Source organism: Phyllobates terribilis, unplaced genomic scaffold (genome assembly GCF_046119375.1).
Source record: "Phyllobates terribilis strain yellow unplaced genomic scaffold, ASM4611937v1 Scaffold_1__5_contigs__length_1240528914, whole genome shotgun sequence".
NCBI lineage: Eukaryota > Metazoa > Chordata > Amphibia > Anura > Dendrobatidae > Phyllobates > Phyllobates terribilis.
The window spans coordinates 727854695-727881236 of NW_027362761.1; the positions used below are offsets into that span (position 1 = coordinate 727854695).

A 26542-nucleotide genomic window follows, 5' to 3' on the forward strand; every position below is an offset into this window, starting at 1 on the left:
GAAATTGCAGCAAACCCGCATGTATAATATCTATACATGCGGATTTGCTGCGTTTCAATGTAAAACAATAGGCGCAAAATCGTGCCTGGAATCGCGCCGCTGGTGGTACCCGGGTCGGGAGAGGAGACTGCTACTCCTCTCATCCGACTTCTGCTCTCGCTGATAACAGCGAGAGCAGCGTGGATGGGCGAAGCAGCAGCCTGCTCCTCCCAGCCTGCGTGCCGGCTCCAGTAAAAAAAAAAAAGAATAAAAAAGTGAAAAAAAAAAAAACCCTTCATACTCACCTGTCCGGCGGCCCCCGGTGTCCTCCTCGGCGATGCTTCTTCTTCTGCGGCTTGCAGTACACTGCAGGGCGCCGGCTCGCTCCCCGCAGTGTACTTCCAGGACTTTCGGTGACGTCACTGATCACTTGATGGTCACAGGACCATCAGGTGATCAGTGCCGGCAACAATCAGATGATGGTCACATGACCATCAGCTGATTGCTGAAGCGCTAATTAGCTGATTCGCATCATGACCGATCAGCTGATGCTTAGCGTGGGAACATTCACAAGAATGTTCCCACGCTCTCTAGCTCACCGGGGCTCATCAGCTGATCTTCAGCTGATGAACCCCAGTGACCCCCTGCAGCACTGGGTACTGATAGGGGTGATTTTACACCCCTGTCAGTATACAGTGCTGTATTCTACAGCTGTGACATCAGTGATTTCTGATGAAACCGCTGTAGAAATGATCCAGATCATCGTGGGTCAGTCGTGATCGTGGACTATGTCGTTGACGGCGGACAGGTGAGGAATATTGTTTTTTTTTTTCAGGAGATCGAGGGCTTCGCAGAGGCGGGTAAAAAAATAGTTGTAGAACCGTGAGTGTTTTTTATTTCATTAAAATACTTTATTTTGGCCATGTCTTTTGAAAAAGCGGCGACCATTTAACCACGCGGTTAGTAATGGGGGCGTCTTATAGACGCCCTCCATTACTAACCTGGGCTTCACGTTAGCCACCAATACAAGGCTGACGTGAACCCCAACCCCAATACTCCCTGTCACCGCTACAGGGCAGTGTGGAAGAGCGAGGTTAAGTGCCAGATTTGGCGCATCTTATGGAGGGTGAGGGGTGTTATTAATAGCCGCGGAGGGGGCTAGTATCCATGGCCCCTTCCCTGGCTATTAATATCAGCCCGCAGCTGTCTAGTTTAGCCTTTGCTGGCTAGATTTTATAGGGGGACCCCATGACAATTTTTTTCTGGGGTCCCCCTGTAATCTAGCTAAACAAACAGCTGTGGGCTGATATTAATAGTCAGGGAACATTTTTGGCTAATGGCCCCTTCCGCGGCTACGAATATCAGCCCCCAGTAGTCGGCTTTCCCTTCTCTGGTTATAAAAATGACGCGGGAGCCCACGCCATTTTTTATTTTTATTTTAGGCTTTGTGCCCATTATTCAGACATAGCAGCGGTTTGGACGCAAATTTTTGCTGCGTCCAAAACGTTGCATTCTATTGAACGCCGGTAAATCCACATGTGTTCACTGAACCATGCAGATTTACCGCATTCAATACATTCTAGTGGTCAAATTTCTGTTTTGAAGACTAGCGACTCCACAAGAGAATTTGACATGCTGCGGTCCTAAAAGAAGCACCGCATGTCAGTGTCCACGGGTGATTCGCAGTCTCTGATGCACGCATAATGGACATGGGATTTCTAGAGATCCCATCCACTATACTGTTATAACTGGATGCTGCGGGTTTGACGCTGTATATACACGCAGCGTCAAACCTGCAGCTTCTCCTGATCATGGCCACGTACCCAAACTCACCCGCAGCATGTCAATTTCTGTAGTGGACACGCTATTTTCCGCTGCATATTTTGACCGATTGAAGTGTCATTATATGTGGTGGATTCAGATGTACCGACAACAAAAGTGCGGCATTAGAACACCGCGTTTTGGACGCAACATAAATACATTGTGTCCAAAGAGCTGCTGAGTGCTGATCGGGGGGACGTAGCGGCTAACGAACCAGCTGTGAGATATTATTTAATGGCCAGGGAAATGTTAACCTAGTGGCACCTTCCCAGGCTAAAAAAAAACAGCTCACAGCAGTCGCATAAATTACATAAATAGAAATGCTAATGAAGATTGGGTGAATGGGACTATCTGACACCCAGCTCTTTTGTTTGGTTATGTCAAGATGTCAATCAGACCTTTTCATGACCAAACAAAGTAAAGAAACACACTGACGCCGTGTAAACACTTTATTTGAAATACAACAGACACATTCTTTAATCATTTAAATGAACTAATATACTCACCCCAGTTCTTATGGCAATCCAAGGGCTTAAGCAATGTCCCACCAATTTTATTTAGCTTCAAAAATCATTCATTGATTCTCAGAAATGCATGTAAAAAACGCGTCAAATACACATGTAAATACGCATGATTTTTTTTTCTGCCAGGGAGAGGCAAAAACGCTCAGGAAATTTCTGCTTCAATTCCTGAACGTGTGCACATACCCTCAGAGACGTGTCTGAGATGAGTGATCCAGAGGATCTTAAAGCCATCATTGATCATCCTTGAGAGCCACCTTATCACACAATAAAGGTTGATAGATCTAACGGCACTGGAATACAAAGGCTCTGCGATCCAGCAATATCCTCATTTATCCCGCATTACATTTCCGAAAAGAAGGAGGCACCTAAAGATTCTACTTGTTTAACTGATGGACCACCGGATTTTGTATAGATGGAACTTTCCGTTCACCCTGATAGCTTGGCAATTCTATGCACCATGGAAGACGACCCGTACTTCTGTGAGATCACATCATAAGAAATACAGGGAGTCTATATACAGCGTGCCCCAAAATATTCAATAATGGTTATTTATACTTTTTTTTTTTAAATTGTCTGAGGTCCCCTTCCCACAACATATTAGCAAGAGAAGGGGATCCTCTTACCATGGCCTGGTCTTTCCAGAAATCCCTCTCCCCTCCCTCTTGAACACAGGGATTGGTACACTTTGGTTTCTCATTCACCCCATTAAAAGCCACTTTGATACTATGATTTGGTGGGTGCTGACATATCCTGGTTTTGTTAATTACTGTAGCTTTTTGGTCCATTACTGGGCTTTCTCACACTCTTGTTACACCCCACTGATTTCTAGCAGTCGACTCTTGATCTGCCCCATAGGATATTTATTTTGGACATTTTTGTAATTAACACGCCTTGACTAGCTTTTGACAGTGTTTCAGAACATGGAGCTTTTGAGAAATGGATTATATGCCAAGCTTCCTTATTGTTTTTTTGTTGCATGTTCTCAGTTTCAACCCCCTGTCCTAGTGTTATTTTCTTCCCTCTTTTTTAACACTAGGTCGGACTATTTGTCAGACGAATTGATCTATCTGGAATAGGTTGAAATGAGGTGAAGTAGACTTGTTGATCCCAATAGTTATGTGATTATGGAGAGAGACTTGTACGATGGGTGAGATTCATTTAGTAATTATTTTTTGTATATATCCTAATGATTCGGGTTTTTTTCTCAGCGTAAAGGGCCTTAATTCCGATAGGAAAAGGCACCTTACTTTAAAATAATTTAAGATTACCAAAAGTTAAGGTCGCCTTCTTGCAGGAGACCCATTATAATAAATCAGGGGACATTTTATTTTGCATTAATAATGTTTCCTACCACTTACTTGGCCCGCGGGGACCATAAAAGGGGAGGTGCAGTCATATTACTTGTTTCTACATGCCCAAATACAGCCCAGATTCTGTTTTTAAGTAAAATCAGCCCTTCTGATGGGTGATTTTCACATTCATTTTTCAGAGCAAATGAACAGGCTCCGGGTCAAGGACAGGCCACAACTTATATGTCTGACCCTTTTTTCTTATGATTTTTGTAAGTTAATACGGGCCCATGCTTTAAGATGGTTACTCCTCCAAAGATCATACACAAAGAAAGATCTTATACTTTTTGCTCAAATCCCATTTACCTACCTTCAAACTGCTTAAGAACGTGGCCATTGGTCCCATATCATTATCAGACAACTTGCCAAATCTTATACCTTAAAACTAAAAGCACTCCTATATGTGTCTGCCATTGACACCTTAATTTTTTCGTTTAGAACCCACACACCAGGCTTGCTCTTCAAAAACCACTTGCCACAGTCCTTTGAAAAAAACATTGGTAAGGTATCTTTCCAACCTATATTGTGGAAGGCGCATAAAGCAGTAATGAGACAGCACTATAGATCGAAGGGTCCTGTCTCAAAAAATACCAACCAACTTAAAACCATTCTTTTGATACTTCAGTCCCTGTATACAGTCTATTGGATGCAGTGGAAGCTGCTAGGAGTTAGATAAATTGAAGGTTCTAGTTTTGCATGGAGGTGGTGGAGAGTTTTCTTCACAAAGAATAAGCTCTTTGAAAGGGGCAACAAAGCTCATACATTGTTAGCCCAACAACTACTAGAACGGTCTGCAGCTTCAGCTCCCCAGGCATTTAGAGATGTTTCTGGATAGATCACACATGACTCTGCAGGAATAGCCACTTTCTTTCATAACTACTGTTCCAATCTTCATAATTTTAGGTAACCTCTCTTGTTGGATTCGACTCATTTCTCCATTTTGCACACCTATTTATCCAATTGTAACCTTCCTAGACAGCCTTCTGAGGCTTTAGATTGACTAAATAAACCAATTAATTAGCAGAAAATTCTAAGTGTCCTGAAGGTCCTTACTTCTGGAAAAACATCAGCCCAGATGGATCCACCTATTTATATTACTAAATGTTTGTTGAAGATCTCATTTTCCCACATGATTTCACTCTACAATACCTTTCTGGAGTGTAGGTCAAGTAATTTGCGAGCTTGAAACCGAATATGAAGCATACCCACTACTACAGAGGATTTGGCATCCACCTCTTTTTCTAGTATAACCAGAACACACACTCTTGCATCCAACAAAAGTTTTATATAATAGACCCGTTCTATCAGATATCACCTCTTTCCTGTACATCTTTTTAGCAGCAGTTACAGTTTTATTAAGCTATGCAGTTAAAATCACGCTTTCTTACCCGATCATGGAGTGCACATTTGTCACTGTGGTTCCTAACTTTCTATGGTAAGAGTGGTGGAAAATCAGTCTGTTCCTTTCTGGGGTTTTTGCACTGTCTGTAGTTAATATCCATTCTCCCACAGTTCCGGCACTGCACAGTTTCTAGGTCAGGTCACGAGGTTGCCCTGTGCCCTAGCATACATGACAGATCACTTAATTCTGGTTTGTTCAACTCCTTTGGTCATTTGCAAAATTTGCTTTGAGTTCATGTTTCTCCATTCAGGCGTGGCTGTCTCTGCTGCCTTCCACAAAACCTTATTCGTACTGTCGAATGCATCCATTAGTATTTTTAACATCCATGTCTGCCCATCTTGGCTGTAACCACCCAAAGTACATCTATACTCTCGCCTGTTTGCTGTGTCTCGTCAGTCAGGAGTACAGACTGTTCTGTTTGTTTCAACATAGCCCATTCTATAAGTGCTTCACAGTACATCTCTCCGGACTCTACAGAACGCTCATTCATTGTCCACATTTGAACCTTTGTCATGTCCATAGAAGTACTGATTGTGTCCCAGTATGTCACCTATCTTTGCAGTCACCAGACTCTGTAGGTCCGCCTAAGTGCACTTATATGTTCGCTGTGTTTGTCTGTAAAAGGAGATGGGTTGGTTCTCGGGATCAGATGACTATTTCAACATAACTAGCTGGCTAAAGGGACTCCAGGCGAAATATTCAGCACTCTTTCATAACATGTGATCTCGTCTGAACAGGATTTAGAGTGAATCGCCTATGGCGTGGGGCACCACATGTCACAAAAGTATCTCCAGTCAGGGTTTTGCTGACCACAATGTTTACAAGTTTATCCTTTTTGGTCCACGTTTCAGATTATAGGGAGTTGAGGCTGTAGCAGTCATGGTCTTAGATTTTGATGCATCAAAACATTCATACTACACCATATGCCCGATTTTGGTCTCTCTACATCCATACTGCTGTACTTCCTCAGCCACACAACACCATTTATGCACTTGCTGTTCTTTACTTTTGTCCTTTATCCAACCTTTGTTCTCTTCCCTGAATCTGTGCCATTTTTTTTACATCCAAACATCGACACTCCAGCATATTTGCCTTTTCCAGTATTGGTTCCACAGTCTTCATTGCTTCCTTTCCTTCCCTGTCTTTTACTACTTGTTTAGCTGTTTTGTGTCCCATTGGGGCCAAGACTAGAGATGAGCGTTGTTCTACTCGAACTGTTCGCCAATCTCAAATTCGAGCTGTTTTGGGCGGTGTTCGAGCCGTTCGGCGAACACGAACAATTTGAGAAAAATTTGGCTGTTCGAGGTTATGTTCGATAACTGTTCGTGCACCAAAATCATAACTGGATTTTTTCTCAGTAATGATGAAAATTAATGTTAATACGCAGTTTGAGTGTACAGCGGGGTGGGGGGAGGGGCAGGGGATGGATCTCTGCAGGAACAATGAAGATCTCCATTTTTTTTTTCTCTTTCCCGCATTTACAGTGGGGAGGTGCAATCTGTCAGCCTATCAGCAGCGCACATACGGAGCGAAGTGCTTTTTTTCACACAAGCAAGGGCATGTGTCATTGGCAGTGTATGTCACATGTCCTTGCCCTATAAGACCAAGCCATTTTCCCCGTCGCCACCATTTTCTCACTGCTGCAGCTGCGTGTTAGACGGCACCGCTGTTGCTGTGTGCGCTATACCTTGTTAATTTCAAGCCAATTTTTGCACAAATCTACAGATAGCTTGGGAGTAGGGAATAGTTGTGATTGCAGTCCTTTTAAGGACTAGGTTACAGCATTTCCTACGACTTTTATCAGGCAGGTCTGTGCTCTTAAATAGATAGATTGTGGGAGTAAAGACTAATTGTAATTGGAGTCCTTTTCAGGACTAGGTTACATCAGTTCCTATCAGTTTTTGCCAGGCAGGTCTGTGCCAGTGCTGTGCAAGTTTTTTTCACAGCATTTGGCTGAATCTAGCAAAGCTAATCCTTTTTGGCCTATTGCAGAGTGTGTTAGTCAGTGGAGTAGCCTATCTGTGTTGCAAGATATACCACCTGTGTATAGAATACCAATTTTTTTACTGCACCTAGTGAAGTAAAATCTTTTGGGCATAGCATCATTCTATTAGTCCATCTATACTGACCTCCATCAGGTTGCAAATTGAATATAATTTTTTTCTGCATCTAGCTCTGAAAAAATATTGGGCTTCTAGCTGTGTGTGGGACTTGTTGTATTAGTCCATCTATACTGACCTCCATCAGGTTGCAAACTGAATATATTTTTTTCTGCATCTACCTCTGAAAAAATATTGGGCTTCTAGCTGTGTGTGGGACTTGTTCTATTAATCCATCTATACAGACCTCCATCAGGTTGCAAACTGAATATATTTTTTTCTGCATCTACCTCTGAAAAAATATTGGGCTTCTAGCTGTGTGTGGGACTTGTTGTATTAGTCCATCTATACTGACCTCCATCAGGTTGCAAACTGAATATATTTTTTTCTGCATCTACCTCTGAAAAAATATTGGGCTTCTAGCTGTGTGTGGGACTTGTTCTATTAATCCATCTATACAGACCTCCATCAGGTTGCAAACTGAATATATTTTTTTCTGCATCTACCTCTGAAAAAATATTGGGCTTCTAGCTGTGTGTGGGACTTGTTGTATTAGTCCATCTATACTGACCTCCATCAGGTTGCAAACTGAATATATTTTTTTCTGCATCTACCTCTGAAAAAATATTGGGCTTCTAGCTGTGTGTGGGACTTGTTCTATTAATCCATCTATACAGACCTCCATCAGGTTGCAAACTGAATATATTTTTTTCTGCATCTACCTCTGAAAAAATATGTGGCCTTCTAGCAGTGTGTGGGACTTTCTCTATTAGTCCATCTATACTGACCTCCATCAGGTTGCAAACTGAATATAATTTTTTTCTGCATCTAGCTCTGAAAAAATATTTGGCCTTCTAGCAGTGTGTGGGACTTTCTCTATTAGTCCATCTATACTGACCTCCATCAGGTTACAAATTAAAAATAATTTTTATCTGCATCTACAGTACCTCTGAAAAAATATTTGGGCTTCTAGCTGTGTGTGGGACTTGTTCTATTACTCCATCTATACTGACCTCCATCAGGTTGCAAACTGAATATATTTTTTTCTGCATCTACCTCTGAAAAAATATTGGGCTTCTAGCTGTGTGTGGGACTTGTTGTATTAGTCCATCTATACTGACCTCCATCAGGTTGCAAATTAAAAATAATTTTTATCTGCATCTACAGTACCTCTGAAAAAATATTTGGGCTTCTAGCTGTGTGTGGGACTTGTTCTATTAGTCCATCTATACTGACCTCCATCAGGTTGCAAATTGAATATAATTTTTATCTGCATCTAGCTCTGAAAAAATATTTGGCCTTCTAGCAGTGTGTGGGACTTTTTCTATTAGTCCATCTATACTGACCTCCATCAGGTTGCAAATTAAAAATAATTTTTATCTGCATCTAGCTCTGAAAAAATATTTGGCCTTCTAGCAGTGTGTGGGACTTTCTCTATTAGTCCATCTATACTGACCTCCATCAGGTTGCAAATTAAAAATAATTTTTATCTGCATCTACCTCTGAAAAAATATTTGGGCTTCTAGCTGTGTGTGGGACTTGTTCTATTAATCCATCTATACAGACCTCCATCAGGTTGCAAACTGAATATAATTTTTTTCTGCATCTAGCTCTGAAAAAATATTTGGCCTTCTAGCAGTGTGTGGGACTTGTTCTATTAGTCCACCTATACTGACCTCCATCAGGTTGCAAATTCAAAATAATTTTTTGTCTGCATCTAGCTCTGAAAAAATATTTGGCCTTCTAGCAGTGTGTGGGACTTTCTCTATTAGTCCATCTATACTGACCTCCATCAGGTTGCAAACTGAATATATTTTTTTCTGCATCTACCTCTGAAAAAATATTGGGCTTCTAGCTGTGTGTGGGACTTGTTCTATTAATCCATCTATACAGACCTCCATCAGGTTGCAAACTGAATATATTTTTTTCTGCATCTACCTCTGAAAAAATATTGGGCTTCTAGCTGTGTGTGGGACTTGTTGTATTAGTCCATCTATACTGACCTCCATCAGGTTGCAAACTGAATATATTTTTTTCTGCATCTACCTCTGAAAAAATATTGGGCTTCTAAGCTGTGTGTGGGACTTGTTCTATTAATCCATCTATACAGACCTCCATCAGGTTGCAAACTGAATATATTTTTTTCTGCATCTACCTCTGAAAAAATATGTGGCCTTCTAGCAGTGTGTGGGACTTGTTCTATTAGTCCATCTATACTGACCTCCATCAGGTTGCAAATTGAATATAATTTTTTTCTGCATCTAACCCAGCCAATAGTTTTGGCCTAATACCACAGTTTGGCCACTCAGCTCTGCTCGGTTCCCATCCATTGTTTTTTTGTGCAAACAACTCCAGAGTTGTTAATTAGTTAACCACCAAAATGAGTGGAAAAAGGCCTGCTGCTGGTGGAAAGGGGAATAGGCGTGTTGGGAAGGGGAAAAAAGGTTGTGTCCGTGGGGTAGGTGTTAAAGCAACAGTAACATCTGCAGAAGAAAGACCATCTTCCAGCCAAACTAAAATGTCTACTTCTTTTAGCGGACAATGTGATAAGATCCCTTTCTTACGGCCACGCCAATCGCTACAAATTCCAGATGAGGCACAAAAACAGCAGGTGCTTCAACGGATATCAAGTGCTCCTTTAAGTGGGCTCTCCTCCACATCAACTTCAACATCACAAATACTCCAGTCCTCAAAGGTGTCACCCCAATCGCACTTTCTTCCTCACAGCTCCCAAATCTCCAGCTGCCCGTCTGAGTATGAGGTAGAACAGATGGTTGAGTCTGCAGAGCTGTTTACTCATACTATAGCCTGGGAATCAGAGGTCGACTCCAGCGCTTCTGTGAATCCAGACGAGGAAATGATCTGCACTGATGCCCAGAATCTTTATGAGTCGGATCCAGGACCAGACGCAGAAGGTTCTGACCATAATGTAGACCCTCATTCCCAAACTGTAACTCCTGTTGGTGGAGACAATGAGGAAGACGATGATAAGACTCAAATACCTGATTGGAGCGACAACTTTAGTTTTTTGTCAGGGCAGGAACAGGTTGGCTCTGAGGACGACGGGTGTGATAACGCACAGGGTGATGATGATGAGGTTGGAGATCCCACTTACTGTCAACCCACAGTCAGCCAAGAGATGAGGTCAGCAGAGGAGGTGGAGGAAGATGCTAGTGACGACGAGGTCAGGTTGCGCCTTCCTGGACAGAGACGTAGTACTGGAAGCACGTCAACAACTGCATCATCAAACACAACTCTGCCTCTCACCACAAGTCGTGGTGGCTCTTCAGGTCGCATGGGTGCTAAGCCTTGCATAGCCTGGGCATTTTTTCAGATCGATAAAGATGACCCAACTCGTGTTATCTGTAACATTTGTCAGCAAAAGCTAAGTAGAGGCCAAAAAATACATAGTTTGAGTACTTCATGCATGAACCGGCACATGGACATGAAGCATAAGTTGCAGTGGGAAGCTCAGTGTGCTACAATGCGGCCTAGCCGGCCGGGCCATCCACCGTCTGCCATATCTTGTGCATCCGCGGCCTCTTCATCCTCTGTGACTGGGGGGACAGCAGTCACACCTGTTTTGGGGCGCAGACCTGCCACCTCTTTACCCGCAACAGCCAGCGTGATTGGCAGGTCATCATTTTCTTTGGAGGTGGTAACACCAGCTGGTGTTGAGCGCTGTCCGACATCGATAGCACCACCTTTGGATCAAGGCAACCTAACATGTCCGCCTGCATCTTCCTCACAGACCGGCAGTTTGCCGGGGACACCCTTATCAACCCCGTCTAAGCACAATAGCCAGCCCTCGGTCCCTCAGATGTGGACAAGTAAAAGACCATTTCCTCCTAGCCATGAGAAAGCTAAGAGGTTGAATTTCACCATCTGCAAGCTCTTGGCTACAGAAATGCTGCCTTTCCGCCTGGTGGACACAGAGGATTTTCGAGACCTTATGTCCGTCGCAGTGCCCCAGTACCAGATGCCCTGTCGGCACTACTTCTCAAAGAAAGGTGTGCCTGCGCTCCACCAGCATGTCGCACACAACATCACCGCTTCTTTGAGAAACTCTGTGTGTGACAGGGTGCATTTCACCACAGACACTTGGACGAGTAGGCATGGACAGGGGCGTTACATGTCGCTGACTGGGCACTGGGTAACTATGGTGACAGCAGGACAAGGGGCTGCTGTCCAAGTCTTGCCATCCCCACGAGTTGTGCGTCAATCCTCTTTATGTCAAAGTTCCTCCACTGCTTCTGCCTCCTCAACCTCCTCTCGGTCTTCCACCTGCACCCAAAGCCTGTCTGGTCATGCCACAAGCTTTCTAACTGCGCAGAAGGGATCCTGCACACCTCCTTACTATGCTGGCAGTAGGGCTCAACGTCATCAGGCGGTTTTTACATTGAAATATCTGGGAAATGTGAGTCACACAGCTGAGGAGTTGTGGTCAGCTCTGGAGAACCAATTTCATGAATGGTTGTCTCCACTGGACCTGAAACCAGGGAAGGCCGTGTGCGACAATGCTGCAAACCTGGGTGCGGCCCTTCGCCGGGGCAATGTCACACACGTGCCTTGTATGGCTCACGTGTTGAACCTGGTTGTCCAGCAATTTTTAGCCCACTATCCCAGACTAGATGGCCTTCTGCAGAGGGCACGGTCGCTGTGTGCTCACTTCTGCCGTTCGCATCCCGCAGCTCAGCGACTTACATCTCTACAGAAGTCGTTGGGCCTGCCACTTCACCGGCTAAAATGCGATGTGCCTACCCGGTGGAATTCAACTCTGCACATGTTGCAGCGACTGTGGCAGCACCGACAAGCCCTGGTGCAATACGTTCTGACGTATAGCCTGGGCCAACGAGATCCAGAGGTGGGGCAAATCACGCTGGAGGAGTGGTCTCAGATCAGGGACCTATGCACCCTTCTGCACAGTTTTGAAATGGCGACGAAGATGTTTAGTGCTGACGATGCCATTATCAGCATGACTATTCCGGTGATTTACATGCTGGAGCACATGTTAAACAGAATTCGGAGTCAGGTGGTGGCACAAGAGGAGGTGGAGGAAGTAGAGGAGGAGGAGTTGTATGCGGAAGGGCTAACATCTGCAAGGTCCAGACGGTCGGCAGCACCAAGGCGGCAGGCATGTGAGGGTGGGGGAGATGGTTTTACCAGGGCGCATGGTAGCAGCCAAACTAGTGAGGAAGGTGCAGGAGCCCAGGAAGAAGTGGAGGACGAACTGATGGAAGACTCATCAGATGAGGGAGACCTTGATCACATTTCTGTTGTGCGAGGTTGGGGGGAGAGGACAGAGGAAGGAAGCATGATTGTTACCTCGCCACCAACACAACAGGGACTTGGTGCTCCTGGATGCGCAACACACATGAGTGCCTTCTTGCTGCACTACCTGCAACATGACCCTCGAATTGTGAGAATTAGAAATAATCCTGACTACTGGGTTGCCACACTGTTAGATCCCCGGTACAAAAGTAAATTTGCAGAAATTATTCCTGCCATAGAAAGGGATGCACACATGCAGGAGTATCAGCAGAGACTGTTGCAGAATCTTACATGTGCTTTTCCACAAAATACCAGTGGTGCACGTAGTGAATCTCACAGTTCCAACTTGCCAACCGTGGGACCGTCAAGTGTTCAGCACTCAAACCGTAACAGAACCACAGTATCTGCTGGTAACCTCAATTTTGCGGAATCATTTCACCACTTTTTTAGCCCATCCTTTGCAAGGCCACAGGAGACAAGAAGTCTGACACATAGTCAACGCCTAGAGACGATGGTACAGGAGTATCTCCAAGTAAACATTGAAGCCATGACTGTGTCACTGGACCCTTGCTCTTTTTGGGCTTCCAATCTGGATAAATGGCCGGAGCTAGCCACTTACGCCTTGGAGATCTTGTCATGCCCCGCAGCCAGCGTTCTGTCTGAACGTGTGTTCAGCGCTGCTGGTGGTGTGCTGACAGATAAGCGCACGCGGCTCTCCACTGATAATGTAGACAGACTCACGTTCATAAAGATGAACAAATCATGGATCCGAAACGACTTTTCTACCCCTGTGTCATCCTGGGGAGAGTAAAAGCTTGATGATTGGTTAAAATCACCCTACCAACCGTTTTAAGCTTTCAAATTACTAATCATGTTTATCTGTATGTTGGCTGGAAAATAATTTGGACTTTGTAGCAGTGTGCAGCACTGATTCTATTAGGCCATCTATAATAAGCTCCACCAGATTTAAAATTACTAATCATGTTTATCTGTATCTTGACTGGAAAATAATTTGGGCTTTGTAGCAGTGTGCAGCACTGATCCTATTAGGCCATCTATACTAAAGCTTCACCAGATTTAAAATTAATAATAATTTTTAGCTGCATCTAGCCCGGAAAATAATTTTGGGGCTCCGAGATGCGCAAGACACATAAGTGCCTTCTTGCTGCACTACCTGCAGCATGACCCTCATATTGTCAGAATTCGAAGTAATCATGACTACTGGGTTGCCACACTCTTAGATCCCCCAAACTTTTCGATCAACCTTTTCATTTTAATAAAGACCAAAAAAATGGTCATTTTTTAAATTATAAGCATTAGCAGGTTGTTAGAAACTGAAATCAAACAGTTTTCAACTCAAAACTTTATTCTAGGTGATGTTACATTTTCACATAGGACCCCTTGTTCGAAAGGAGCTTCTGAACTCTCTCGTCCATTGAATTTGTCAGGTTTTGGATGGTTTCTGCTTCAATTGTTTTGCATGAGGACAGAATACCCTCCCAGAGCTGTTGCTTAGATGTGAACTGCCTCCCGCCATCATAGACACTCCTTTTAATGATGCTCCAAAGGTTCTGAATGGGGTAGAGGTCAGGGGAGCATGGGGTTCACACCATAAGTTTGTCCCCTTTTATGCCCATATCAGCCAGAGATGCAGATGTTTTATGTGCAGCATGAGATGGTGCATTATCATGCAAAAAAATGATCTTGCTGTGAAATACACGGTTCTTCTTCTTGAACCATGGCAGGAAGTGCTGTTTGAGAAAATCCACATACATTATGGAGTTCATCTTTAGCGCCTTCAGGGATCCTAAAGGGGCCGACAATCTCTCTCCCCATGATTCCAGCCCAAAACATTACTCCACCTCCTCCTTGTTGGCGCTGTAGCCGTGTTTGCGTGGGGTGTCCATCAACCAGCCATCCTCCACTCCATCCATCTGGACCATCGAGTGCTGCATGGCACTCATCCGTGAACAAAACAGTTTTGAAATCAGTCTTCATGTAATGTTTGGCCCACTGGAGCCGTTTCTGCTTGTGTGAAGTGGATAGAGGAGGTCGACAGGATGGCGTATGCACAGCTGCAAACCTCTGAAGGACCCTGCATCTTGTTATTCGGGGGACGTTGGAGGCACCAGCAGCTTCAAAAACTTGTCTGCTGCTATGACAAGGCTTTTTTGCCGCTGCTCTTTCAACCTGACGTAATTGCCTGTAGGAAAGAGTCCTCAATTTGCCCTTATCAGCACGCACACGTGTGTACTGTGAATCAGCTACATACTTCTTGATTGCCAAGACACTTCATCCTGATCATCGCACAATGTTGATTGTAGTCATGCCTTGACCTAAACACTCCACAATTTGTTGCTTCTCAGCAGCCGACACATCCTTTTTCTTTCCCATTTTGGCAGAAAATGTAGGCTGCTTAATAATGTGAGACAGCCTTCTTAAGTAGTCTTGCCTTTCATTGGACACACCTGCCAAACTAATTAGCACAGGTGTCTGCAATTGCTTACAGTGATATAAAGAGCCCTGGCACACATCACCATCAATGAGTTTAACTGACAAACAAACAAATTCTTCCCTTATCACTCCTAAACACTTTTTGCATAATAATTTGGAACACAGTGTACATGTGCTTTTCCACAAAACACCAGTGGTTCACGTAGTGAATCTTACAGTTCTAACTTGCCAACCGTGGTCTGTATGGAGTTGTTCAATAAAGGGCCCAAAATTAAGATAACATAGATGGGAGAGGTCTCTATGAATAGGAATTCCTAAGTATTTGATACCCTGTGAGGGCCAGGCAAAGGGAAAGTTGGACTGGATGGAATCCTATATGGATTTGGGGAGGGAGACATCGAGGGCCTCAGACTTCGCTGCATTGATTTTAAAATTTGACCATGTAACAAAGTGATCTATTTCAGCCATAACTGCATGGATGGATATATGTGATTGAGTGATATATACTAGGACATCATCAGCAAATAGAGAGCACTTGTACTCGGTGCCTCCCACCTCAATCCACCTAATATTGGGGTTATGGCGAATTGATGAGAGCAGGTGCTCCGTCACTAGGATGTATAAGAGAGGGGACAGAGAACATCCCTGTCTTGTCCCATTGGTGATTGTGAAAGGTGATGAAAATGTTCTGACGCGCCCCCTGGGCCTTGGGACACCCGGAGCCGGACCCTTTTTGGTGGATGCTGGTGGTTGTAGTCTCCGTGGCGGCGACCCGGTTCCGTGGCTCAGGGCGGTCAAACCAGTGGCGGAACTATTTATGTGGTTTTGATGTTTAAATGTCCGACTACGCCACCCGTGGATTGCGGTCAGAGTGAACCGCCGCTCCAGGACAGACCGCTGAGGCTGGTGTTGTGGGTGCAGCAGAGCGTAGCATAACTCCCCACGGGAGGAGTATAGCCTCAGGGCAGTGTATGCGGAGGATGGGGGTGATGGTGCAGGGCAGCAGCAGTAATGACACGGAGTCAGTGATGCAGTCCAGGGCCTTTACTCACAGTTCTTATTATCCAGACCACGTCTGCAGGTAACGGCTGTCCACGTCGTACTGTGCTCACCAGGTGAGGGGCTCAGACAACTCCCAGATAACTTTGGAGTGCTTCACAGGACCCCCTTTGTGTGTCCTTTGTCTGGCCTTTCTTACCAACCCTTCTGTCCGGCTGCCTCGGGCCTCCTCTTGGTAAACTTGGCGCCAGTTTCCCTGACCCTATGTGGTGCCTTCCTAGCGGGTGTAGCGAGGGGCTGCGCCACATAAAATGTCACAGCCTCCTGTTTCTAGCTGAGGGTCGTTTCCTGCCTCCACTAGTTTCGGGGACCGGTCTCCCCCTTTGGCCTGACCCCTCCACGCAGGTGGATTCGGGCGTGCGGTGGCAACTCGCCCGTCCGCACCCCTGGGATCCCTTCGTTCCTCGTTCCTGGAGCCTTCTCCGCTCCTCTTCCTTCCTTCTCCCTCTTCCAGGCCTGGGCCTCTGTTACTAGGCCCGCCTCCGGAGCAGAGCTCATGCAGAGCCCCTGCTCCCTGCCACTTCTGCTCAGACTTCTCTGCACTGAACTAAGATGGTGCCCACCTTTTATACTCCCTTCTCAATGCACCCAGGAACTGCTTCCTCCCTGCTCCTGCACTACAGGGTTCCCCTTCCTCAGTGTTCCCTCCTCCCACTCCAGCCAGGGACAGGGACTGTCGTGCCCATCTCAGGGGCATATTGGTCGCCCTGCCCCACGGCAATGTGGTGTAATGCATGCAGGTGTCGGGTCCTGATCCACACTACATCCTTACCTGAGAGTGAGATATCACACCTCTGGGTGAGGTGCAATACCTCTGTAGCAACCGAGCCCTCAGGGTGCTACAGTTCCATTTATCTTCAGCCTAGGTGACGTATTGCGATACAGGGCCGTGATTTTGGCTATAAAAGGGTCCCCTAGACCCCTACCCCAAGCTTTTTAAGAGAATCGTATATGGCGTGCCAGGAGACTCTATGGGATGCTTTCTCAGCATCCAACGAGAGTATCTAATTACAAATTTTTAACTGCATCTAGCCCAGGAAATACTTTGTGCCTAGTAGCAGTGTCTGCTAGTCAGCGGATTATCCCGGCTGTTAAGCAAGCTACACCACCTGTAGTTTGGACACTTAATTTTTTCAAAGGAAATGTTTCGGGACCATGGGATACTCAGTGAAGAGCATCAGGAGGCACCCCAAGGCATAGGGGCTGGGACTGGCAGTAGGATGCCTTGCGGTGGACAGCCGAGCTCGATCCTTATAAAAGCTTTTTAACTGCAGCAGCTTTAGTGGACACTACTGGAGCTGGAATTACGCGGCTGCTGGCATGAGACTTGCCCTCCAATAGATCCTTGTAAATGGATTTAAAGTGTATTCATTCAAATTAGAGAGACAATTTAAATTAAAAAGCTTACAGCTGCCTCCACCACAGGGGGGCTCGCTCGACCCACCAGCGGACAGGCACCAGTATTGGGAGAGGGGGGCTGGCCGTCAGGGTTCACCGCGGCTCTGGCACAAACCCGGCGACGCGGAGGTGGCACGGGCAGGAGCGGACTGAACGTGTCGGCTTCTCACTTTTTGGATTTTAGAAGGGCATGACATGCCTATATCTGTGTCTCCCCCTCCTTTTACTCCTCCACCTCTTTTCTTTTCGCATGACTATATGTACTTGTCACTTTTCCATGTGTTAGTTGTGTCTTCTGAGCAGTTTGTCAGCTTTTGGACACCTTTGAAGGTGTTTTCTATGTGTTTCTATGTGTTTTTGTTTGCCTGCCATTGGTTTTAACGGTGTTCGAAGGTGTTCGAACAGTTCGACGAACAGTTCGGCGAACACACGGGTGTTCGACGAACCGAACCGAACTCGAACACTACGGGGGTGGCTCAACACTAGCCAAGACTGCACACTGAAAAAGGCCTTAACTTGTTCCTCCAACAGCCCACCTTCACCAAATGCCCTCTCAGTGTGCCTGGGACCTTGTGAACAGGCCACACTCCTACAGCAAGTCAGTCGCTGCAAAAGTCCCTGGCAGGGGGAGGAGAGAGCAGCTGGGTCAGAAGTTGAAGATGGAAATAAGTCATGCAAGGACAAGAGACTTCCTGTTTTTACATAGTGCAGAAAGGCAAAATGAACAATTGTACAAAGTACACAGTGCTATATAATATAATGACTGCAATATATTAAGAAGATAAAAACTTTGATGGGAGTACATCAACTGCCTGACAATGATCACGGAACAAACACACACCAATGACCAAAACAATCACTTCCAAGTTTTCCATAAGTAGGCACAAAACCACTTCCATTTTTTTTTCAAGTCTGTCTCCACGTGTTATGTTCAGGGGTAAAGCCTAATGGACTCCGGTCTTTCTGCACAACACCATCTCTTAGCCAAAACGCGGGAGCGCAGACAATACTCCTTCCTTTGTGCTCACATCAAAGCCAACAAGAATCTCTCTTGCAGCAATGGCACATGAGAGTTTGTTTACCAAAACTAGGGTATTTGTCACTTTCTCTAATACAAAGATTGCAAATATCACAACCACTTTCAATATTCTTTTAACAAACTGTACCTCCAAGTGGCGGATTAAGACCATGCATCCCCAACTTAAATTTGCAGCAGACCAGAAAGTTTCCATATTCATCTTAATATTCAAAAAACCCTTTCTCCGCCTCTTCAGTGCAAAAAACCCAAGGTACCATACTATAAGGGCAAATCACTGCTTTATCCCCACCCTGGGTACTCCTACCTAAGTAGATCCAGGAACTGCCACATCAACATATTAATTGGTCTAAAGCGGCTAAAATTTCCAAATGCACCTTGTATAATTAATATAAGATTCTCATGTTCTCGTATTATACACCAAAGCTATTACACAAACTGAACCCCTTGATTTCGCCTGCTTACTGTCAGCAATTAGTTTTGTTTGTTTCCTCAGTGATTCCTCCCTTTTGTGATATGGTCAAATCCTTAATCCAAACTACAGTTGAAACCAGAAGTGTACATACACTATATAAAAAGACACATGTTTTTCTCAATATCTGACATGAAATCAGAATAAACCTTTCCCGTTTTAGGTCAATTACAATTACCATAAGTTTTAATATTTGCCAAATGCCAAAATAATGAGTGAGAGGGAATGTTTTAAGGCATTTTTATTATTTAATGCAAAGTCAAAAGTTTACATGCACTAGGATTACTATGCCTTTACACAATTCTGGATGCCCATATGATGATGTCATGTGTATGGAAGCTTCTGATAGGTTTTTTGGCAACATCTGAGTTAATTAGAGACACACCTGTGGATGTATTTTAATGCACACCTGAAACACACTTCTTCTTTGTGTGGCATCATGGGAAAGTCTAAAGAAATCAGCCAATATATCAGGAAGAGAATTGTGGACTTGCACAAGTCTGGCTCATCCTTAGGTACAATTTCAAGATACCTGAAGGTGCCTCGTTCATCTGTACATACAATTATAGACAAGTACAAACAAGATGGGAATGTCCAGCCATCATATCACTCAGGAAGGAGACGGGTTCTGTGTCCCAGAGATAAACGCGCTTTGGTCCTACATGTGCATATCAACCCAAGGGCAAAAGCAAAAGCCCTTGTGAAGATTATGGCGGAAGCTGGTAAGATTGTGTCAGTAATCCACAGTGAAACGAGTACTGTATCAACATGGGCTGAAAGGCCACTCTGCCAGGAAGAAGCCATTACTCCAAGCATAAAAAAAGCCAGATTAATGTTTGCAAATGCACAAGACCTTAATTTTTGGAGACATGTCCTGTGGTCTGATGAAACTAAAATTTAACTTTTTGGGCATAATGACCATCGTTACGTTTGGAGGTTAAAGGGAGAAGCTTGGAAGGCTAAGAACACCATCCCAGCTGTAAAACACGGGGGTGGCATCATCATGTTATGAGGTTGTTTTGCTGCAGCAGGGACTGGTGCACTTCACAAAATAGATGGCATCATGAGAAAAGAAGATTATGTGGCAATAGTGAGTTAACATCTCAAGACATCAGCCAGGAAGTTGAAGCTTGGGAGGAAATGGGTCTTCCAAATGGACAATGATCCGAAGCATACTGCCAAAATGGTAACAAAGTGGCTTAAGGATGACAAAGTCAATATTTTGGAGTGGCCATCACAAAGCCCTGATCTCAATCCTATTGAAAATTTATGGGCAAAGCTGAAAAGGCAGGTGCGAGCAAGGCGACCTACAAACTTGGATCAGTTACACCAGTTTTGTCAGGAGGAATGGGCCCAAATTCCAACCAACTATTGTGAGAAGCTTGTGGAAGGATATCCCAAACGTTTGACCCAAGTCATTCAGTTTAAGGGCAATGGTACCAAATACTAATGGAATGTATGTAAACTTTTGACTTTGCAGTAAGTAATAAAAATGCCTTAAAACATTCTCTATCATTATTCTGGCATTTGGCAAATATTAAAAATGATAGTAATCCTAATTGACCTAAAACGGGAAAAGTTTATTCTGATTTCATGTGAGATATTGAGAAAAATATGCATATGTGTCTTTTTATATAGTGTATGTAAAGTTCTGGTTTCAACTGTACGGATATGCAATTGGAACCCCCTGTTTACCTTCTAAATGTTATAGCTATAGGAATGAGAGAGAATTCTAGTAAATTGTTCTTACACGTTCTGACCGCAGCTAACCTTTTTCCTCGCCTCTGTGATCAGTTTTACAGAATATTTAACAGCTTCTATAAATATTTGAGTTTACTGCTTTGAAGTGTTCTGTGCCCCATGGGATTATTTCTGGGCTATGCAGCGTTTATAGATCCTACCCACCCTTCCTTCTTTGTCCCTCCCTTTGTCCATGTCTATTGTCTTCATCTGTGTTTGTAATTATCAGTAATTTAAAAAATGTACTTCATAACTATTGCCTTTCATAGCAAAACTTATTTCATGATATGTTTATTGTGAGCATGTCTTCATTGTTGTCATGAAAAAGAGCACTTGAGCTACTGCATATATCGTTTTTAAAGAGATTTTTTTAATTATATTGTCATTTATTGTAAACCGCTTCTGTTTTCTTGTACTCCATTTTAATTTAAAAAAAACCCTCAAAAAATAGTTATAATTCTTGGATTAGCACACCCATAAGTAAGCTTCCTTTTCGTTTATTTTTATGTGAATTGTTGCTGAGTTGAGGACTCTCACTAAATAGTGTGAGAGAATAGAAGGAACACTGATACAGCAATGGGTGTGGGGAAATGCTCCATGAAGGGCATGCACCAGAGCAGGTACAGAATACAGCTATTAACAACCCATGACAGATCCTACCCTTGAAAGGACTGCCCACCATTTTTACTTTGTGAAGGAGAAGGCGATGTCTGTGGCCAGAGAGCGGTTCTCAATTTCTGTTGCTGGTCATGAGATCCAAATCTTTGCTGACATTGCCCCTAGTTCATTCAAAAGCATAATTGCTTAAGGTCCTTTTTCAAAACCTGCTAAAGGATATTAGATACCGTTGGCTTTTCCATTCCACTTGTGCTTCTCATAAAACAAAACAAATCTTACACTTTTTCATCTTTCTGCGAAGGCGAAGCCCTCCTGGAACAATTGGGTAGCCTTCTTCTCAATTTAGGCTTCTGGTGCTACAATTCTGCACTGGGCCCCACATGACTGCGTGCAGCTGGAGACACATCATAAACGCGCGTTGTGCCACGTGACACCATGGGGCCTAGTGAAGCGTGGTCACCCCAGAATGAACAGAAGAACTGATTGGAGGGTCAACGACAAGAGAGCATAGTTTTTAGCTCTGTCAAACAGACTTGATTAGAAACAAGTTTTATAAAAATGAATCAAATTTTCAGGACAAATTCAAGCTAGCTATTCTGTTGTATTCGAATTTCGGTAGATTCACTCATCTGTAAATGGGACTTTTTTGGGTGAAATTACAGATGTGATAAAACTTGTATCATCATTAAGAATTACACTGACCGTTTTTACATTGTATGGAAATTCATCCTCATTGTTTACTTCCAGGGAAACAAAGTGTTTTGGTTAGGTACTGGTTATGCACAGGCTGGTAGCCCCCTGTGCATGAGTGGCCCCCCTACCACCTTATATGAGCAGTGTTTGGCACAATCCACTACTGATAAAGACAACATCACTCATATAACACACTCCCCAGTGTATTATTATATAGATGCCTAGACAAATTTTTGAATAAGGGTAATGTAATATTTGCATGCAGCTGATCAGTGGGCCCCCACAGTCAATATTACTGGTGGGACCGTGGCAAAGCAGTCCGACACTGGTAATACATATATGTGGTGGATACAAGACACAGTTTACAATACAGTTATCAGTTCATCACCTGATAACTAATATATTCTGACAGTGGCACTGATGGGCTTATGGAAGAAACCCCCATCCCTCGCCCTAATAACTGTGGAATACAAGAGATACCCAAAAAAATGGTGCCATTGGCAGTTGGGAGGGAGCAAAAAATGTGAGACGTAAAGTATTGAGTCTGCAGTATTTGTGCATGGAGAGCTCCCAGATGTGATTTAACAAACTATTCACTACATATCTTTTTAAGCAATCCTATTTCTAAAATGTTTTACCTTTTAGAATTTGAAGAGATTGATCACATTCTAAAAATGTTTGTTAAAAGCCCTCAAGTGTTTATTGCAGCACAGAACACCATAAAGTTCTTCATAGCTTCCTGCCGCTACTCATTAGAAGGCCCCTGGCTGCCCACCTAAGAGCGATGCAAACAGTATAGATTTCACTGAGTGTATGCCCGGATACAGGAGATTCTGCCGACTGTATCCGCACATGCGCAAGAGGGTGCATCCAAGGTTGGCTGAGACAGCACACCCAGGGGTAAATCAGGTGACCACAGCAATCTTATTTCTTATGGACAGAGTAACCTCGACTATTTACATAGTCCATAGTCCAAACCCCTAGCATAAGAGTAAGGCTATGTGCCCACGATGCAGAAATGAAGAAAATTTCTGCAGCATTTCTGCATCTCCCTGGCAGAAAAAAATGCATGCAGATTGTGCATGCATTTTTCCTGCAGAATACATGCGGATTCACATGCGTACCCACATGCGTTAACGCATGTGTTTCCGCATGCGGACTGACAAGCACTTTCCAAGCGATAGCATCACTTGGAAAGTGCTTGACAACTAGGTCACACTGTATAAATCCATGCAAAAGGCATGGATTTATATAGTGTGACCGTAAAAATAAAAAAATAAAGCTATACTTACCCCCGATCCCCCGCCGCGTGTGCTGTCGCGCTCGTCCTGGCTTCTTCCGGGTTGCCGGCATCTCGTGAGACAGCCTGCGGTCACATGACCGCGACGTCATCTCAGGTCCTGGAAGATAAGCGCTGCAGGGGCCGCCGGACAGGTCAATATAAACTTTATTATTTTATTCTTTTTTTTACAGGTACAATGGTACCCTGGTCTGGATGAGAGTCTCCTCTCCTCCAGAACTGGGTACCATCCGCACATAGAGACGCATATAATCCGCCTGTACAAATGTACAGACACGGATATTATACGTCTTAATGCAAGTCAATGGCGGCGCTTCCGCAAAATTAATGAACATGCTGCGGATTTATTTGCGCTGCAGAAACGCTGCGGAAAAATCCACAGCATGTGCATTGACATTGCGGAATGCCATTGGGGACCATGGGGTGCGGATTACCATGCGTTTTTGATGCGTTTCCGCTGCGCACGCAGCCTTAGTGTAAGAAAGAACACCTACAAATCACATAATGGAGGTAATTACCTTATGGGTATGTGCACACGATGCAGAAATGCTCAGGATTTTTTCCTGAGCGTTTCTGCATCTCCCTGGCAGGAAAAAACGCATGCGGATTGTACATGCGTTTTCCTGCCAGGGACATGCGGAAATTAAGCGGTCTTCACTTTCATTTCCGCATGCGGGTTGACAAGCGCTTCCCAAGCAATTTTAGCATCACTTGGAAAGTGCTTGTCAACTTCACACTATATAAATCCATGCAACCGGCATGGATTTATATAGTGTGTGAATGTCAAAAAATAAATATATACTTACCCTCCGATAGCCCCCGGTGTCCTTCTTCCCGGCAGTGTTACATTGAGGACCTGCCGACGTCAGCGTAGGTCCTTCATTCAACCGCGAAGTGCCTGGGAAGCCAGGAGGACGCAGCGCGTGACGCCAGAAGGTGAGTATATATATATTTTTTATTTTATTCTTTTTTTTTTTTAATGGTACCTGGGTGTGGAGGAGAGTCCTCTCATCCAGACCCGGGTACCATCCGCACATTAGAACGCATGGAATGTGCATCTACATATACAGTGATGCGGTTTCCATGCGTTCTAATGCAAGTCAATGGTGGCGAAAAAGCAGCGTTTCCGCAAAATTAATGGACATGCTGCGGATTTTTGATCGCAGCGTTTACGCTGCGGAAAAATCCGCATCATGGGCACAGCACATGCGGATTTCCAATGGGGAACATTGCTGCCCTTCTACCATGCGTTTTTAATGCGTTTCCGCAGCTGCAAAAACGCCGCAGAAACGCAATAAAAACGCATCGTGTGCACACAGCCTAACAGGGAGTTGAGTTGTGACCAGTGAAGCACATGTAATGTCTGACGTCCCTCAGCCCCGTGAGGGACGTCAGACATTACATGTGCTTCACTGGTCACAACTCCCTATTAAGGTAATTACCTCCATTATATGATTTGTAGGTGTTCTTTCTTACATTGTATCTTATCCTAGGGGTTTGCATCCTAGCTAATAATATGGTCCAATAGGCATACAATGGTGGGTATCTCTTAAGGGGTAGTGTACCACTGTGCACATGTATGTAGTTGCTGACATCAGGTCCATACTGGTGTATATGGAGATTGTTTCTAATATATGTGGAACCTGGTTGTAAAAATGTATCTATATGTTCTGATGTCCCTCACAGTGTGAGGTTCTGTTTTTTAGCATTTCTTTGTTTAGTTTTGTGTATTTCCATTTGCATAATAAAGTCTATTTTACGTATATTGTGCTGTGCTTGGTGGGCTTTTGGGGGCATTGACCTCTAGTTGTAACCCACTCTATTGATCCCTAGTTTTGTAGTACGCACAGCATATGAAATTTGGGCAGTTTACTGGTCATACTTATAGATCATTAAGCCCCTAACATATAATGACATTTACAGTTTATTGTGCTATCTGATAGTAGTCTTATAGCTTCCAACAGGTGGCGCTATAAAGTTCTAGTCCTCTTCCTCTCTGAAGAGGCAATTTGCATAGTCCTCTTATAAAAAATTTTGCTCAAAGCACCTATAGTAGTAAACCCCTTTAAAGATACCATTATACCTTGGAGCCTAAGAGTGCACACAATATTTTTTGCTAGATACAAAAATCCAGGATATTTTTTTTTTCTGTTGACACATAACTGTCCTTATTTTATTTTTTCTTTCCTTTTGCAGGAATCGTTGGCTACACGGGTTCCGAAAGATGCTGGATATGAGGCTGTTATAGACCAAATTTATAGAGCTCTTACCTAGCTGCCATGAATTTCCAGGATTAATTTATAATTTCTATTAATAATAAAACTTAAGTCTATGTTGTTGTTATCTGCACTCACCATATGTATTTAATAAAAGTAGTTCTAGATGTATTTCTTCATTTAATGTGAACACGAGGGGCATTAAAAACAGCAATTAACTTTGAACACAATTTGCACATAGCTATTTGGTTACAGTTCTTTAAAGAATTACAATTTTAACATTTATTTGCCTTAGTAAATATAATCATACATAACAGGTGACAAAAAAATAAAAGCAAATAAATACAAAGCCATACAGGTAAGTCCATGTGGAAAATATCTGAAATATTTTTTAGCCCCTGGACCTAATTACGTAAAAAAAATTAACTTAGACTTATCAGGTCCAGTGCTGGCTTTCTGCTACTGTTCTGTGTTTTTTTTTTTTTTTGCTGATTGGCTGCAGCGTTGTCTATGTGACATCACCCCTGCCGCCGATTTCTGAATTCAGTGTCTTGAGCCATCTACAACCCCTGGCAAAAATTATGGAATCACCGGGCTCGGAGGATGTTCATTCAGTTGTTAAATGTTGTTGAAAAAAAGCAGATCACAGACATGGCACAAAACTAAAGTAATTTCAAATGGCAACTTTAGGGCTTTAAGAAACACTAAAAGAAATCAAGATAAAAAATGTGGTACTCAGTAAGGGTAATTTTTTCAGACCAAGCAGAGGGAAAAAATTATGGAATCACTGAATTCTGAGCAAAAAATTATGGAATCATGAAAACAAACACACAAAAGAACACTCCAATACATCACTAGTATTTTGTTTCACCACCTCTGGCTTTAATAACAGCTTGCAGTCTCTGAGGCATGGACTTAATGAGTGACGAACAGTACTCTTCATCAATCTGGCTCCAACTTTCTCTGATTGCTGTTGCCAGATCAGCTTTGCAGGTTGGAGCCTTGTCATGGACCATTTTCTTCAACTTCCACCAAAGATTTTCAATTGGATTGAGATCCGGACTATTTGCAGGCCATGACATTGACCTTATGTGTCTTCTTTCGAGGAATG

At 43.7% G+C, this 26542-nt stretch overlaps 1 protein-coding gene across 7 annotated transcripts in view; it reads left to right on the plus strand.

The window, feature by feature from the left end:
• The window catches only part of MPND (MPN domain containing), a 134450-nt gene extending 108848 nt beyond the window's left edge, over positions 1-25602 (plus strand). For all 7 annotated transcript variants that reach the window (XM_073686364.1, XM_073686362.1, XM_073686365.1 and 4 more), the window contains one exon: positions 25412-25602. In XM_073686364.1, the coding sequence (XP_073542465.1) occupies positions 25412-25489 (78 nt within the window). In that variant the 3' untranslated portion in view covers positions 25490-25602. The remainder of the gene's footprint in view (positions 1-25411) is intronic.
• Positions 25603-26542: the final 940 nt, after the last annotated feature.